Below are 15,080 nucleotides of genomic sequence, written 5' to 3'. Positions count from 1 at the left end.
TGGAAATTCCACAAGAACTGCGTCGTCTCTACACGCCCATACTTGGCGGCCTCGATGAGCAAGCGCATTCGCATATACTGAAAGTCATAGTCATACCTCAAGTTCAGCATAGCGGCAAGAACCTCGTGATTGCTGAACCTACCAGCGTGGAAGCATCCCGAACCAAAGAGCCAACTTGGTTTATTGAAATGTTTCCCGTGGAGGGTCCATCTCGCGACAACAGGGAGTGTCTGTGTGTACAGGGCAGCAATATAGACATCGGTGTCCAGATCGTTATCATATAAACGCCCGTCATGCCAGTGCTCAGGTAAGTGGGCTTCACGCCAATGCTCAGCTAGGTCGGTCGTCCATAGTTCGTCTAGACGGTTGAATTTCTCCAACACAAGGGGGCATAGCTGACGAATGTAGTCGTGCTCGTTTCGCTCATCGTCAGTCTCTTGACTGAGACGGTTGGCGACGCTGCGGATCCAGAGTAGAACAGGAGCTCCGTCACATTGCTCGTTCAATACCCGGCGCTCAAGATAAGCTATCAACATAGTAGGTGCAGCCTCCTTGCTAAGATGTAACAGCGGCCGGAACTCGGCATCCAGAAGCTTGTATAGGGCAAGTACCCTCATAATTTCCCCATCAAAAATCTCTATAGCCGCTCGTTAGCACAGGTACCTGCGCACAAGATGTAGAGGGAAGCTTACTATTCACAAGCCGTAATCGAAGGCCGCGCTTCGTTCCCCGCACTAAGATCGCCCAGCCAAGGATTTCATGCAAAAGCTCCAACGGCAAATCTAGCAGATGCATGGTGTATAGAGTGGTCAGCTTTGTAAACAAAATAGCTGCTCGCGAGAAGAAGGAGATTTAAGAAGCACGTAAAGCGGTCAGCGGCTCTTCTTGTTCGAACACATTCGGGCCCGAAAAGTCGCGCTAAGAGGACCCCGGAAACCACTTGATTGGCTACTAGTAGCGGCGTAAGCTGCTGCCTGCCATCGCCTTCCTAACCTGAACAACAACCATGTCGTAGGTGGTTATACAATTACACGCACTCCATTACCTGCTTGCATCCTCATCATATCTCCACATCGGGAACATGCCTCTGGAACCCAGCCGCTCATGTCAATGAGAGGCGACGTCGATCCATTCGAACTCACGGACCACTCGCGGCTGTCGTTCGACGCTCCAGTATCACGGCATAGTTCAAGCTGTCTCCGTGACGACCAACCCGCAATCTTAACTGTGCCTCTCATTTAGGAGTACGTTCATCTCAACTATCCGAGACTTACCCAGCACTCCTGACTCAGACGCGAGGAAGGCCCAAGTCCTGTCTAAACATGTTCTCGCAGCGTCAAAGATCAGATGGCCTCTTATCTGTATTGCATGTTCATGAATCTATTTCAGCGAACTGTTAGGGCTCGATGCGGCCAGGACCCGTGTTCTACCTTCCTATACCGCTGTTTGCGTCTCGTTACTCCCGTCAGCTCGTCACAAGGCCAAGATGTGGCACAGCTCTGATCACACCCAAACACGCAATGACCGGGACCTTCCACGACGTTCATTGCTGGCCACACGGCACGCTCGTCTCTACGAATCAAAATTGGAGAATTGAATCACCACGCAGGAGATATTAACCTTACCCGATACGGCATGCGCATGACGGCAGGCGACTTATTGCGAGTCGCGACCAACGCGTCGTGATGGAGCACTCAGCTCTTCTTCGTCGCGCACATCGTCTCTTATTTCACGTTTCTTATTATTCAGTTCAAGCCTCTGTTGCATGATCGCCCACTGCGCACTATGGCGGGTATCGAAGACGTTTACAATGAACTCTACACCGTCTCTCCGGGTCGTTTTTGGCCAACGGCAGGTGGTACAGTCTCTTTTGAGCCACTCACGACCCATTTTACATACTCCACGACTTGCACCGAGAATTGGAGAATCAACGGAGAGGTTCCCAACCCGAGCCTTCTCTCGCTTTCCATTCCCAGCTCTTGCCAACCGTCGGGCGGTCAAGCTATCAATAGCCCAGGCACATGCCTTGATGGATACCAAATAGCCAATTTGGTGGAATTTAGAACAACGCCAGATGTGTCAGGCGGGCCACGAGTCTGGGGAGCAGACTGCTGCCGAAGGTCCTCTTATTTATCAGTCAACCTGAAAATGTGCTGACAACTGATAGTGGTTTCGCCTGGTCTCGCGAAACGTGCACATCTGTCTTCAGCACGCCTGTCACTGCATACTTTCCAAAACGAATTCCTGGTACTTCTACGTACGACGACGGCTCGACTGTTACATTCACCGCCTTTGACGAGGATTCTAGAGACAATGCCACCGTAGTCACCAGCGGGGTCATGTACATGGACGCGATGCTAGTATACTGGCAAGAGTCCGACTTGTCAAACTTCGATCGAGATTATGCGTCATCGCTCGCAGAGGTCTTGCTCCCGAGCAACACATTTACGCCCACACCCACATCGACCGCACGATTCATAGCCGAGACAGCGTCACCACCAAATCGAAGCCAATATGCATCAGCCACGGCGCCGGCAAAATCAAACTCTGTTGAGGCTGCCGACTCTTCCAACCCGGCTCTCACTAGCGGCGCCAAAGCAGGGATTGGCGTTGGAGTGGTCGTGGGAGTAATACTACTGTGTGCTGGTGCTTTCTTGCTCTACAGGACACGAGCTCGGAAGGCGAAGCTCGACCGCAAGTCGAGTTTACAGAACGAACAACCTGAGTTCGTTCAGACAAGCGCTGCATAACTGGAAGTGCTGAGAGTAGGCGCTCTCGCCGCTAGTTGTTGGAGATGGAAGTGTGAAGGCCGGGCTAGGCTTGGTGGGATATCACGATAAAGAGAAGGAAGTAATTCAATTTCGTACGGGCATTTGTGAGCAGAAGAGAAGAACGTGGATGGTTGCACCTCCCATTGATCGACGGCGGATTGATACGACGCAGCGGACATTCGCAACGGCCGCTCGATAACCAACACCAACCTTAATATACCAGTTCCGACCGATATTATGCATTTGTTGGCTTACCGTCATTCCGCCAGCGCCCTATCCAAGGGGAGGACTGGACACACACCTCCGCGAAGTACAGCTATAAGAAATGCTAAGAAGGTTACATTGCCTCAACATTCTACAAACTTAGATCAGCAAGGTATCGTAGACTTCCAGGTAACAGTACAGGTTGCTCCTTGAATGGGCAGCCAGGGTCAAACGGAGCTCAACGCGAGGAGGCGGGATGAAGATGCGGCACAGCACCAGGCAACGCCCAACAGCCAATGATTCGAGACTTTCCACGGGCCACACCAAGCTCTGCCTCATGCGCATATACGGCGTAGTTGTCTCTGCGAATGAGACATCGAGGATCGAATCACCATGCAGGAGAACATAACGCATTCTGTTTTGGGTTGGTAACGGCAGCCCGGACGCCACCGACACGCTGTGTCATTGAAGTACCCGGTCCTCGCAGATAGCTCATCTGTGATAACCTTTCGAATCTACATCAATTACTTCCGACTTCCTTTGGCAACACAAGGTCTGACAATCGTCATCATGGCAGGCCTCGCAGATGCTGGCCTCACAATCCACACTGTACGATCAGGCGGATTCTTTCCAACCAATGATGAGCTCAACCATTACTCGCCAATTCCGACTTCCTTCACATTTGCGTCGACATGTACCGACCAATGGATTATCCAGGATCCGTTGACCCCAACAGTCCTCACAAACCCCGTTCCCACATCATGCCTACCTCACAGCACCCGGGACTACAATAGCCCAGGCACATGTATCACCAATTACCATATGGTTGCACTGGCCGAATACAGAACTACAGGTTGGACGCCAGGGGGTTCACGCGCATGGGGTGCTGTTTGTTGTAGGGAGTACGTCTATGGATCCAGCCATCACAGAGCTAATCCTGTTACCTGAAAGCCCAAGCATTCAAGCTGACGAGGACAATAGCGGCATGTTGGCATCAGACGCGACAGCGAGCGCTTGCAGTTCCAGCTTCAGCACACCCGTCACCGCGCTATATCCTTCCAACGCCTACCCCGCCCTCATCAGCGATCCAGCTGGAGAAGAGCCAAGAGAGATAAGCGAGGGAGTTCAGTTGATGGCCCCCATGATAGTCTACTGGCAAGAGACCGACCTGTCAAAATTTGATCCTGGATATGCGGCAACACTAGCCAAGAGACTCGACATCGACTTTACGCCAACAGCCACCTCCGAAACGGCGCCTCCGTCAGACCGCAGCCAATCCACTTCATCTACTTCTCCGGCGGACGATGGTGGCGAAAATTCATCCAAACCGGATCTCAGTATCGCCGCAAAGGCAGGCATAGGCGTGGGCACCGCTGTCGCCGCTATCCTGATGGTTGTCGCCGGACTTATACTGTACAGGAGATACGTTCGCAAGAAGGCGAGGCTTGACCGTAAAGCTGCTTTACAGAACGAACAACCTGAACTCGTGCAGACACGCGCTGCATAACTCCACCTTGCCGACGGCGACCTCTATATCCCCACATCGAGATAATGCAGTTGGAACTCGACGAGTTTGACAGATAAGGGATGCGATCTCGTTGGTCTGTGCACACCCGACACTCTACATTTCATGGTTCTTTTTACAGCATTGCCAGGGGTGGTGATGGACGTTCGCTCTGCTTTCAAAGTCTATTAAGAGCAGGAACATCGCGATAGCCACCTGTCCCTTCTCATTGCACCCACTGCTTCTGTTTAGTCACAAAGGCTAGTCCGAGTTCGACGTCCCTTCAGCTTGTTGGTCGGTATCCATCGACACTCTACTGTTCTATCCTGTAGCGCTGGGAGCTATTGTATATATAGTCCGGGTTACATTTCTTTCCGCCCTTCGGTACAGTTCTTTGTCTCCCATCTGTCCGCTGCCAAATGCGGCGGAACTAGGCAGGAGGCTGCGGGAACGTCATGCGGCACAGTTCTGGTCACAACACAATGACCAATGGCAGGCACTTACCGCCATTTATGTTCCTTGCGCGTTCAAGACACAGTTATTCCCGCAGATTAAGTTGTATGCAAGGGCCAAAAGCGCGGTTTGTGACGCGTTGGTACACCGGTATCGGTTAGAGAGATCGCCATCACCGACGCGTTGTGGTTTCAATGGAGGTTCTCTACAAAGGCTGCTAAACTAGAGTGATATAACAGACTCGATCTCATATTAACTTCATCCTCACCCCAACCGTAAGCTGTGCATCATGGCAGGTCTTTTGACTGCTCGCCTTACCATCAAAACGGTATCACCAGGACAATTCTTTCCGACGACATCTTCGAACGCTATAGTCACTTGGCCACCGCTCACGACTCCATTTACGACTCCATCTCATTGCACCAATGAATGGACAATCCTTACCTCGGGTGACACCACTGTAGGGAATGGGCCAGCTAGCAACTGTTTACCTGGCGGAAGCTATACGCACAGTCCGGGTACAGTGCTCAGTGACTACCACATCGTTGACGTAGCTGAGTATAGAACACCGGGGTGGACAGCAGGCGGACTTCGCGCATGGGGTGCCGCCTGTTGTAAAAAGTACGTCGTACCATGAACCTAGGGCACGGCTATATACAAAAGAGTCATGACTTGAGCAAAGCGCACTTTTGCTAACACCGATGGCAGTGGTTGGACGAACACAGAAACCATCGAGGGCTCCTTTTACTGCTTTTCATCGTTCATCACACCCATCACCGCATTGGACCCCTGGGCCGGAACTGGCCGTGAGCATAGAACCACCACTACCGTACTCAGCCGGGGAGAAATAGTAGATAGGAACATGCTTATCTACTGGATGGAGTCCGACTTGTCCAAATTCGATGCCGACTACGCGGCGACGTTGGAAGAGAGGTTTGCCATCGGCATGAGCGCAGAACCCGCAACTGTTATTGCAGAAAGCACGTCATCTGATTCCTCTTTTACGTCGACTGCAACAATGGCCGTTACGAAAGACACGGCAGCACCGTCAGCTCGAACCAAATTCACCTCGGTAACGTTAACATCGTCGTCATCATCGGTGGCACCACACTCCAAAGAAAAGGCCGATAACTCCGATTTTGGGCTCAACGCTCGCGCTAAGGCTGGCATAGGCTTAGGAACTGCCATCGCGGTAATACTGATGGGTATTGCTGGATTTGTAATGTACAGGAAAAAAGTCTTGAAGCAACGCGCCCTTGATCAAAAGTTCGCTAAACAAAATGAGCAGCCAGAGTGGGTGCAAAAGCAGAGGGCTTAGCCGACAGAATGGATGAGGTACGCTCCCTCTACTGGGAAGCCTTCGGATTTACGATTTGCTATAGGCCGATTGTGTTAGAGATGCTTAGAAGAAAGAGGATGAAAGATTGGTGCTGAGTCCATGTGCACCCCGTACAGGAAAAGGCTCAATAGGCCTGCAGACTACATCAAGATGGAATGATGCAGATTGTGTGACCTAACGTTGATATAGGCTTCCCAGGGTCTTCAGGTTTATCCTGGGTTGACATGCATGGGTGGAGGAAGCTTGTATAATGATGGTGGACATTCTCTCTGCAACGCGTACGCAACACGTATCTACTCTCGATGTATTGCTTGCTAAAATCGTAGTGCACAGCAAGGATTGCGCTTTTCAGGCACGCAAGCGATACCGTATCCCGTAACATTGGCCAATGCCGCATGGAGTAGATCCCTGTGTGCTTTCCCGCCCTTTGCCAATCGCCGTCGACCTATTAGAGCCCAGCAATATCGAACGTACAGTTCCTGGACAAAGACGTGGCACGTCCCTCAACGCCCTCAATCCTGCACACATGTGGCACAGCTCCCTTCACAAATCAGATGCGGCTCATCGAGCCACCACGCATAGGGTAGCGGCGCGCTCTTTTACGCATTTGGAACGTCGCCACCGACCCGTTATGAGCAATGTATCCAGCCCTGGCAAATACTTGACGTGGGCTTATTACAATGTTTCTACGTCCATCCGGGAACTGTTGTCCACAGAGTTGCTGTCATGTCATCAAACATCGATGATGCTTCTCTTGCCATCTATACAGTATCAGGAGACCAATATCCGCTAGTAAACACATTCAGTACTGTCCCGCCGCTCACCACTCCCTTCACTTTCAAACCGACATGTACCGAAGGCACGAAGTTTCAGGACCCGGGTCAACCCAGCCGTGTCCACAACTTCATCCCCCTCTACTGTCAACCCGATACCACCATGACGCATAGCCCGGGCTCATGTGTTAGGGGCTATCAGATAAAGCAGATAGTCGAGTTCCGAACGCCGGATTGGACGTTAGGCGGATTGAGGGCATGGGGAGCTGCTTGTTGTAGAGAGTACGTGTGATATTTTGGCTGTCGAGGCGATTGCCCCGGATTACACCTGGCCTGGCCTTGACTGGGATTTCTCCTGCTAACACCCTCGATAGTGATTATATGGCAACGGCATCCGACGCAACAGAGTGTGTATCAGCCATAGATACGCCCATCACCGCGTATACCGTGGCGGACGCGACCTTGCCAACGAACGCCGCTGGGCAAGAAATACCCGAAAAGCCCTCCATCATCTCCAGTGGAACGGTCATCATGCAACCAATGTTAGTCTACTGGCAAGAGTCAGATCTTGTTCACTTCGATTCCGACTACGCGTCTACACTAGCTTCGAAATTCGATATCGGCTTTGCAGCAATGGAAACGCCGGGTCCGGCAACAGAAAGACCAAGACTGACGACAGTATCGCCGCAATCAGACTCCACAAAAGGAACAGCATCGCCGTTAGATCAAACCCAAGCGCCCCCGGTAACATCATCACCACCCGCAACAAACTCCGAAGCACCGACTAGCCTCTCAAAACCAGGCCTCAGTACAGGCGCCAAAGCAGGCATAGGATCAGCCGCAGTCGTTGCAGCAATACTACTATTAGTTGCCATTGGATTTATACTATATAAGAGATGGCTCCATAACAAGGCAGGACTAGACGGGAAAGCTGCTGAATTGAATGAACAGCCGGAGTTTTTGGATGCGGATCTGGTGCGTTGGAGAAGAGACAAGGGAACGGGGTTGTGAGCGCGGCCAATATGGGTGCACGAGTTACGACGCAGAAGTGAGGGAATGCGATATTGCCAGCGAGACCATGCGGAAGGTGGTCGGTGTGGCTTCGCGAGGCGGGTTGAGATGGGGGTGTAATGACATACAGGCGCACATAAATGATCCCACTTCTAGTCGCATCTTGCGCGTTTCGGAATATGGCCATGTTGATAGTTTATTACAGTGAGTTGCGACTCGATACTTGTCTTCCTTCATGTCTGGTCGGAACGTAGTTGCGTCATGTGATCGGGAGCCATGCCAACGTCCGCCTTGATATCAAAGCAACAGTAGCTCACCAACCACGTCACCAGGCCCATCGAACCATGCTTGCACCCACGTGAGATCATGAAAGGCGTCGAATAGCGTGGCATGCATCACCCGCAGACGTTTAGCGCGCTGATCTCCCGTCGCGGCATGCGCATCTCCTGATTGGCTACTTTGATCCTACGCATTCGGCATTCTCATTTGCATAGACGTGAACCACGACAGGCGTCATGCTCTCCTCGCTGACCATTGTCTTGTTGAAGGTGCTGACTCTGCACACTATTTGGTGATATCGTCTACGTCATCACACGCCTAAACTAAACCGCATTGAGCGCACTACGAGACACCTTCAGAAAGCGCGAACGGCATGGGCTGGAAGCCGTGGAAGCCGCGATACGTAGCTTCAAAACACAGCCCTGGAGAATTTGAAGGCAATCGCTTCGTTTCCATAGTAGAGAAGCTTCCCTACCCTTACGGCACAGCTGCCTTTCTTGTGACTTCCAGCTGCCCACCATGAACTACATCTCAAGTACAGCTCCCCTACTACCACAATCCCACCACCCCAAACTAACACCCCAGACCTCGTTAACTCGGACGACATCATCAACCCCCTCATCGACAATGGATACCTCCCCAACCCGGTCATTCGCGTCGGTATCCGGCGCCAACTCGCTGACCGCCTCACGTCTATCGCCAACACCTCTCTCCAGGCGAGCTATGAGTCCAAGATGAAATACGTGGAGCTACTCCGCGAACGACCCATTGCCATCGAGACCAAAACAGCAAATGAGCAGCATTATGAAGTCGGAACGAGTGTGCTGAAGGGTATGCTGGGCCCGCGGATGAAGTATTCGGCGTGTTTGTACGAGAAAGGTGGGGAGACGTTGGGGGAGGCGGAGGTCAGGATGATGGAGACGTATGTTCAGAGGGCAGGGTTGAAGGATGGGATGACTGTTTTGGATCTGGGGTGAGTTCTCATCCTTTTCGTTCTTTTCATCCTCTCCTTCATGATTTCGATCATTTCCGCACTAGATCTCGAAGACAACACACCACGGACACGAGAAATCACGTGCCCCACTAACACCCCCATCCACAGTTGCGGCTGGGGCTCCCTCTCCCTCTACCTCGCCGAAATCTTCCCCAACAGCCGCATAACCGGCTTCTCCAACTCGCGCACCCAGAAACAACACATCGACTCCGTCGCCGCCTCCAAGGGCTTCAAGAACCTCACTGTCGTAACCGGCGACGTGGTAGACCATGAATTCGACCCCGAAGTCTACGACCGCGTCCTCTCCATCGAGCTCTTCGAGCACATGAAGAACTATTCTTTGTTGATGGCCAAAGTAAGCCGGGCCTTGAAACCAGGCGGCAAGCTCTTCGTGCACATCTTCGCGCACAAAGATACGCCGTATGATTTCGAAGGCGGGTGGATGACGGAGCATTTCTTTACGGGAGGCACCATGCCTTCTGCCGACCTCCTCCTCTTCTTCCAGGACGACCTCAAGATTAAGAGACAGTGGTGGGTTAGCGGTATGCATTATAGCAAGACGTGTGAGGATTGGTTGACGACCATGTTGAGCAATAAAGAGAGTATTTGGAAGGGCCTTGTGGAGACGTATGGTGAGGAGGGGGCGTTGACGTGGTGGAATAGGTGGCAGGTTTTCTATCTGGCTTGTTCGGAGTTGTTTAGGTGGGATGGGGGCGATACGTGGGGGGTTAGTCATTATTTGTTTGAGAAGAAGGAGTAGGTTGGTGGAGGAGGGGAAGTTGGGCGTGGTTTTGGGGAGGATGGTTGGTATGTAATGCTTGATTCCACTCTGATCACAACAAGATCGGTGTACGCTGTTGTGGTTCGCATGATTGTGTTTTTGAGTTCCCGTCTTTTTGGGCGGTGCTCTCGTTCTGTACATGTACGAGATGGTACTTGCTAGATGGATGGCGCCGGATAAAGATACACGCCCTCACCATTTACCCCTCCCGAGGTCTCCAACAACATCACATCTTAACTTCTGAACTGCGTAACCACACATCGATTGATTCTACGCCTATTTTATTACCGCTCAACTCCCATAAAGCTAATCGCCACCAAGCAAGCCACCCTTCAAATCAAGCTGGCAGGCCCAGATTCCCCGGGAAAAATAATCTACAAACACCATGACGAAGCCCTCCCTTCCGTCCAAAATGTGGGCCGCACAAGTCATCTCCTTCAATGAACCCTACAAGGTGCACGAAATCTCCGTCCCATCAGAACTTGCACCGCACGACCTCCTCATAAAAGTCGCCGTCGCCTCCCTCTGCCACACAGACTCCATGGTCTCTTCAGGCGCAATGGGCACACCACTTCCCTGCACCGGCTCCCACGAGGGCGCAGGCACCGTCGTAGCGACCGGCACGTCTGTAACACAGTTTACTGTCGGCGACCGCGTGATGGCGGGTATTCTGTACGACGCCTGCGGTACGTGCGCTGAGTGTACGGGGGGTCTACATGGATATGGATCGGCAGCTCCGCAGTATTGTCAGAATACTGGGGGTTTTCTTGGTATAACGAGACATGGGTTTTTCGCCGAGTACGCAAAGGTTGATGCGAGACAGACTGCGAAGATACCGGGGAGTGTTTCTTTTCTTACTGCGGCGCCGCTGGCTTGTGCAGGGGTGACGGTTTATCGCGGGATTGTCTTAGCGGGGGTGGGGAAGGGAAAGTGGATTGCTGTTGTGGGTAGTGGAGGCGGGTTGGGCCATCTTGGAGTGAAGTTTGCGAAGGCGATGGGGGTGAATGTTGTTGGGATTGATGCGAGGGATGAGGGGTTGGAACTAACGCGGCTGTGCGGTGCGGATGTTACTATCGATGCTAGGATTGGGATGGAAGAGGTTATCAAGGCTGTGCGTGCTTGTACGGGGAACGAGGGGGTAAAGGCTACGCTGAACGTTAGTGATGCGAAAGAGTCGGCGGCCTTGGCTTGTGCGGTTACGAAGATGCATGGGACGATGATACAGCTTGCGCAGCCGGATGGTGTGGTTATTCCGTTTCATGAACTCATTTTGAGGGATATCAGGGTGAGGGGGTCGGCTGTTGCTAACCTGAGTGAGGCGCGGGATATGCTGGATTTGGTTGCCGGGCATGGTATCACGGTGCAGACCAGTTCGTTTCAGGGGCTGGGTGAGATTGAGAAGTTGGTAAAGCTGGCGCATAGCGGGAAGATGAAGGGAAAGGGTGTTGTCATCATGGATCAAGAGCAGATTGAGAAGGAGAAGAATGTCAGATCGGCGTTGTAGGGAGATGCATTGCCAAAACCCCTCATGCTTACACTTTACAATGTAGACGTCGTAGATGCGCTTGTTTTGGAAACGTCATACCTGGGTATTCTCATCAGGAGGAGTCGCGGCACGACAAGGCCCGAAAACGTTGGAGAAGGGTAGATGTGGGGTCTTCTCCGCAATGTGGGGAACGACACCTTCACGCATGTCAACTAGCGTTTCGGCACCCATGTCTTCACCCAGCCGAGAAGGCTTGTTCCTGCACGATACATTAATAACGGAACATGGTGGAGATCTGGGTCATCTCTTCGCGGTACACATTTTACGTCTTTCACAATGACACCATCACCTATGTACATCGACCCGGAATACCAGTCCACACATTTCAACCTCTTTAAAGACTCTATTACCGTTCCACTGAAGTCCGTACTGCCACCTGGTATTAGCCGAGATGCATTTGACAAGGCAGTCGCGAAATACAAGGGTGTTGTTGGTGATGCGCAGGTGTATACAGGTGATGCATTGACGGAGTACATCGATCCGTATGAGTTGCACGAGGCGGAAGGAATCCGCAAGATGCCCAGCGCAGCCGTACGCCCAAAGAATATCGAGGAGCTACGAGATGTCTTGAAAATTTCGAACGAATTTGGCATTCCAGTATGGACTTTCTCACGAGGAAAGAATCTCGGGTCAGTACCTCCCATACCTATACAAACTAGCTCCAACCCATCTGACCATCGTATAGATACGGCGGACCAGCCCCTCGCGTAACCGGCTGCGTAGCCCTCGACCTCCACCGCATGGACAAGATCATCGAAGTAAACGCCGAATACGCCTACGCCGTCGTCGAACCAGGCGTCACATTCACCGATCTCTACGACTACTGCGTCAAGAACAAGCTCAACGTCTGGCCATCCGTACCCTCTCTCGGCTGGGGCTCAGTCATCGGAAACACAATCGATCGCGGTACGGGCTTCACACCCACAGGGACGCACCACCAACACATCGCCGGCGTGGAAGCCATGTTGGCAAACGGCGAGCTCGTCCGAACAGGCCAATTCGCCATGTCCAACTCGCCATCCGCACACCTCTCCAAGTTTTCGTTCGGACCCAGCATCGAAGGCCTGTTCCTGCAGTCCAATCTCGGTATCGTGACTAAACTAGGTATCTGGCTCACGCCCGCGCCCCAAGCCTTCATGTCCTGCTCGTTCGACATGCCGGATTTCGAAGACGTGGAAACGATTGTCGATATCTTCGGGCCGTTGCGACGCGACGGGCTGCTTCCCAACACCGTGTACGTGTCCAACGTAACGGAGTGGCTGGGTATGATGGGCCCGAGAGAAGATTTCTGGCCACACGATACTTCGATACCGGACTGGAGGATCAAGGAGTTGCAGAAGCAATTTGATCTGGGGTACTGGAATGCCAAGTTCGGTTTGTACGGCGCGAAGGATGTGATTCAAGCGCATTTCGACGAGCTGAAGAAGATTATTGGGAAGAAGGCGCCGAAGGGACGGTTGGTTGGGAAGATCTTTTCTGCGCCGGATGGAGAGACATTGGATCCGACATCTGTTCCTGAGATGGATGGTGGTTTCTTCGTTGGCATACCGACGCTCTGGTCGCTTCCCATGGTGAAGTTCCGCCTACCCAAGTCCGGGGGTGGCATTGGTGCGCATTACGACTACAGCCCTATCATTCCTTCCAAGGGCAAAGAGATTCTGGACTGGGTCAGGACGGCGAAGAAGATCTGCGAGAAGGATAACTTTGATTTGTTCTGTGACTTCTTTATGCATGAGCGTCATGGTAAGATCGGACTCTTAAGTGGTGGATGATGACATACGCTGACGCTGATACCTTATCTAGTCATCTTCGTCAACATGTTCACGTTTGACAAGACGAACGCGATGCATCGAAAAGCGGTGCAGAATATCTTTGATGGCCTGTTTGAGGCGGGGAAGAAGAGGGGATACAGCAAGTATCGCAGCCACGTCAACACCATGGGTACGTCTTTGGTCTTCTTGGAAGTAGCCGTGCGCAGTCGCTAATTTCTATCCAGATCGTGTCGCATCGCTGTACGATTTCAACGATCATGCGTATCGAAGGTTCGTCGAGACGATCAAAGACGCTGTCGACCCCAATGGTATACTGTCGCCTGGTAAGCAGGGTATCTGGCCAAAGCGGTTCCGGGGGGATGAGGTGTCAAAGGCGCATCTATGAGCTATCCTGCAGATATCGAAGGCGCGAGCGCAGAGATGAATATGTACATTATTGCTTGAGCTTGGAGACAGAAGCTTCGAATTGCATCGGTACAGGCATCTCAGCTAGCCAGCTGAGTCCAATATTCAACGTGTCATAATGACATACCGTGGTGTTGCGATGAGCTTGTGCTCAGCAATCAGCTATTTGAGCGAGATGCGGTCGACCATGAAACGTAGACGAGGACAAGACCGTAGCAGCCGAATGCGTGTTCAATCTCGAAGCCCGATCAATGGGAGCTGCCTCAGAGAATCGTCGAGGCACAGCGTCCACTGCGTATCGAAGCTCGGATCGTCACAACAATCAGCACAGAGTATGAACTGACGAGGAATGTATGTCCAATTATAGTCCTACACATCCACAGAAGAATATGGGTAGGGTGGAGAAGACACGGCTCTGCTAAAAACCAATATTAATCTCCCACAGAGAGAAAAGTTGCTTCCTGGCCATGAAGACGAGCCAGGGAGCAGGCAAGAGTGGGGTAGTAGCATTCAACACGCACAGCAGCGACGACTCCCAGAACGACAAACATTGAATCATTCCGTGTCGAGCACGTGCCGCAAGCTGTGCATCGCGAGGTTGTTGATGAGCAGAAGAACGAGCCAGAGCTTGGTTTTACGTGTGAAGAATTAGCCCGCTCGGACCCTCTGTCTTTGTCAGCATGGCTTGGCGCTGCCCGCGCGCCTGAAAAGCTCGTCGCAGCTCGGCCTCAGCTTTCCTTCCATATTCACAAAATCACAATGGACGATTAATCAACGGCTATATTGAGCTCTTCATCTCTATAGTTGTCATATTTGCGTCACTAGAACAATACCTGGCACTTTTAGGCTTTTTGCTACGATTTCTATGTTGCTTGAAGCCACCTGCGTGACCATACATTCTTTTGAACAGTGCGGAGAGTTTGAACGTGCTATTTGCGTGTATTTCGCGTATGCCTGTGTACTTTTGACTAGGTGGGAAGATTCCTTCTCTAGAGTACCAGGGAGCTGACGACGGCAATGTCTGTCAGCCTTGGATCGTATCTGCGGCAACGAAGACGGCGGCCTCGGCCTTACCAAAACCAGATCGGCAGCGTCTACGAGTCGCGCCACCAAGCCTGCACGTCGTTCATGCGCTGTCGTAAGCTGTTCCACGCCCATCGGGTTGGGAGGTCGATGATGTACTTTTGGGCGGAGGGCAGCAAGCTCAGACAGGGGCATGATGCCGTATATAGACCAAAAACGCAGGGT

General features: G+C 52.1%; 4 protein-coding genes across 4 annotated transcripts; all 4 read left to right on the top strand.

Moving 5' to 3' along the window:
- Positions 1-3,797: 3,797 nt before the first annotated feature.
- Positions 3,798-4,482, top strand: J4E83_009659 (uncharacterized protein; the record flags this gene model as incomplete). Its single annotated transcript, XM_049336544.1, has 2 exons — positions 3,798-3,828; positions 3,875-4,482. 2 exons carry the CDS (start codon positions 3,798-3,800, stop codon positions 4,480-4,482), a joined length of 639 nt encoding a protein of 212 aa, XP_049184325.1.
- A 4,371-nt stretch (positions 4,483-8,853) lies between these two features.
- J4E83_009658 (uncharacterized protein) lies at positions 8,854-10,088 on the top strand (the record flags this gene model as incomplete). Its single annotated transcript, XM_049336543.1, has 3 exons — positions 8,854-8,869; positions 8,920-9,307; positions 9,437-10,088. The coding sequence occupies 3 exons, from the start codon at positions 8,854-8,856 to the stop codon at positions 10,086-10,088; spliced, it is 1,056 nt and encodes a 351-aa protein (XP_049184324.1).
- Positions 10,089-10,494: 406 nt separating this feature from the next.
- J4E83_009657 (uncharacterized protein) lies at positions 10,495-11,613 on the top strand (the record flags this gene model as incomplete). The annotated part of the gene is made up of 2 exons (XM_049336542.1): positions 10,495-10,781; positions 11,193-11,613. 2 exons carry the CDS (start codon positions 10,495-10,497, stop codon positions 11,611-11,613), a joined length of 708 nt encoding a protein of 235 aa, XP_049184323.1.
- Positions 11,614-11,931: 318 nt separating this feature from the next.
- Positions 11,932-13,812, top strand: J4E83_009656 (uncharacterized protein; the record flags this gene model as incomplete). The annotated part of the gene is made up of 4 exons (XM_049336541.1): positions 11,932-12,284; positions 12,341-13,398; positions 13,459-13,596; positions 13,652-13,812. The coding sequence occupies 4 exons, from the start codon at positions 11,932-11,934 to the stop codon at positions 13,810-13,812; spliced, it is 1,710 nt and encodes a 569-aa protein (XP_049184322.1).
- Between the last annotated feature and the right edge of the window lie 1,268 nt (positions 13,813-15,080).

This window comes from Alternaria metachromatica (genome assembly GCF_023757995.1).
Source record: "Alternaria metachromatica strain BMP 0045 chromosome Unknown scaffold_35, whole genome shotgun sequence".
NCBI classification, from domain to species: domain Eukaryota; kingdom Fungi; phylum Ascomycota; class Dothideomycetes; order Pleosporales; family Pleosporaceae; genus Alternaria; species Alternaria metachromatica.
Note: the sequence above shows the minus strand (reverse complement) of the source record. Positions and strands in the feature narration are given on the sequence as shown.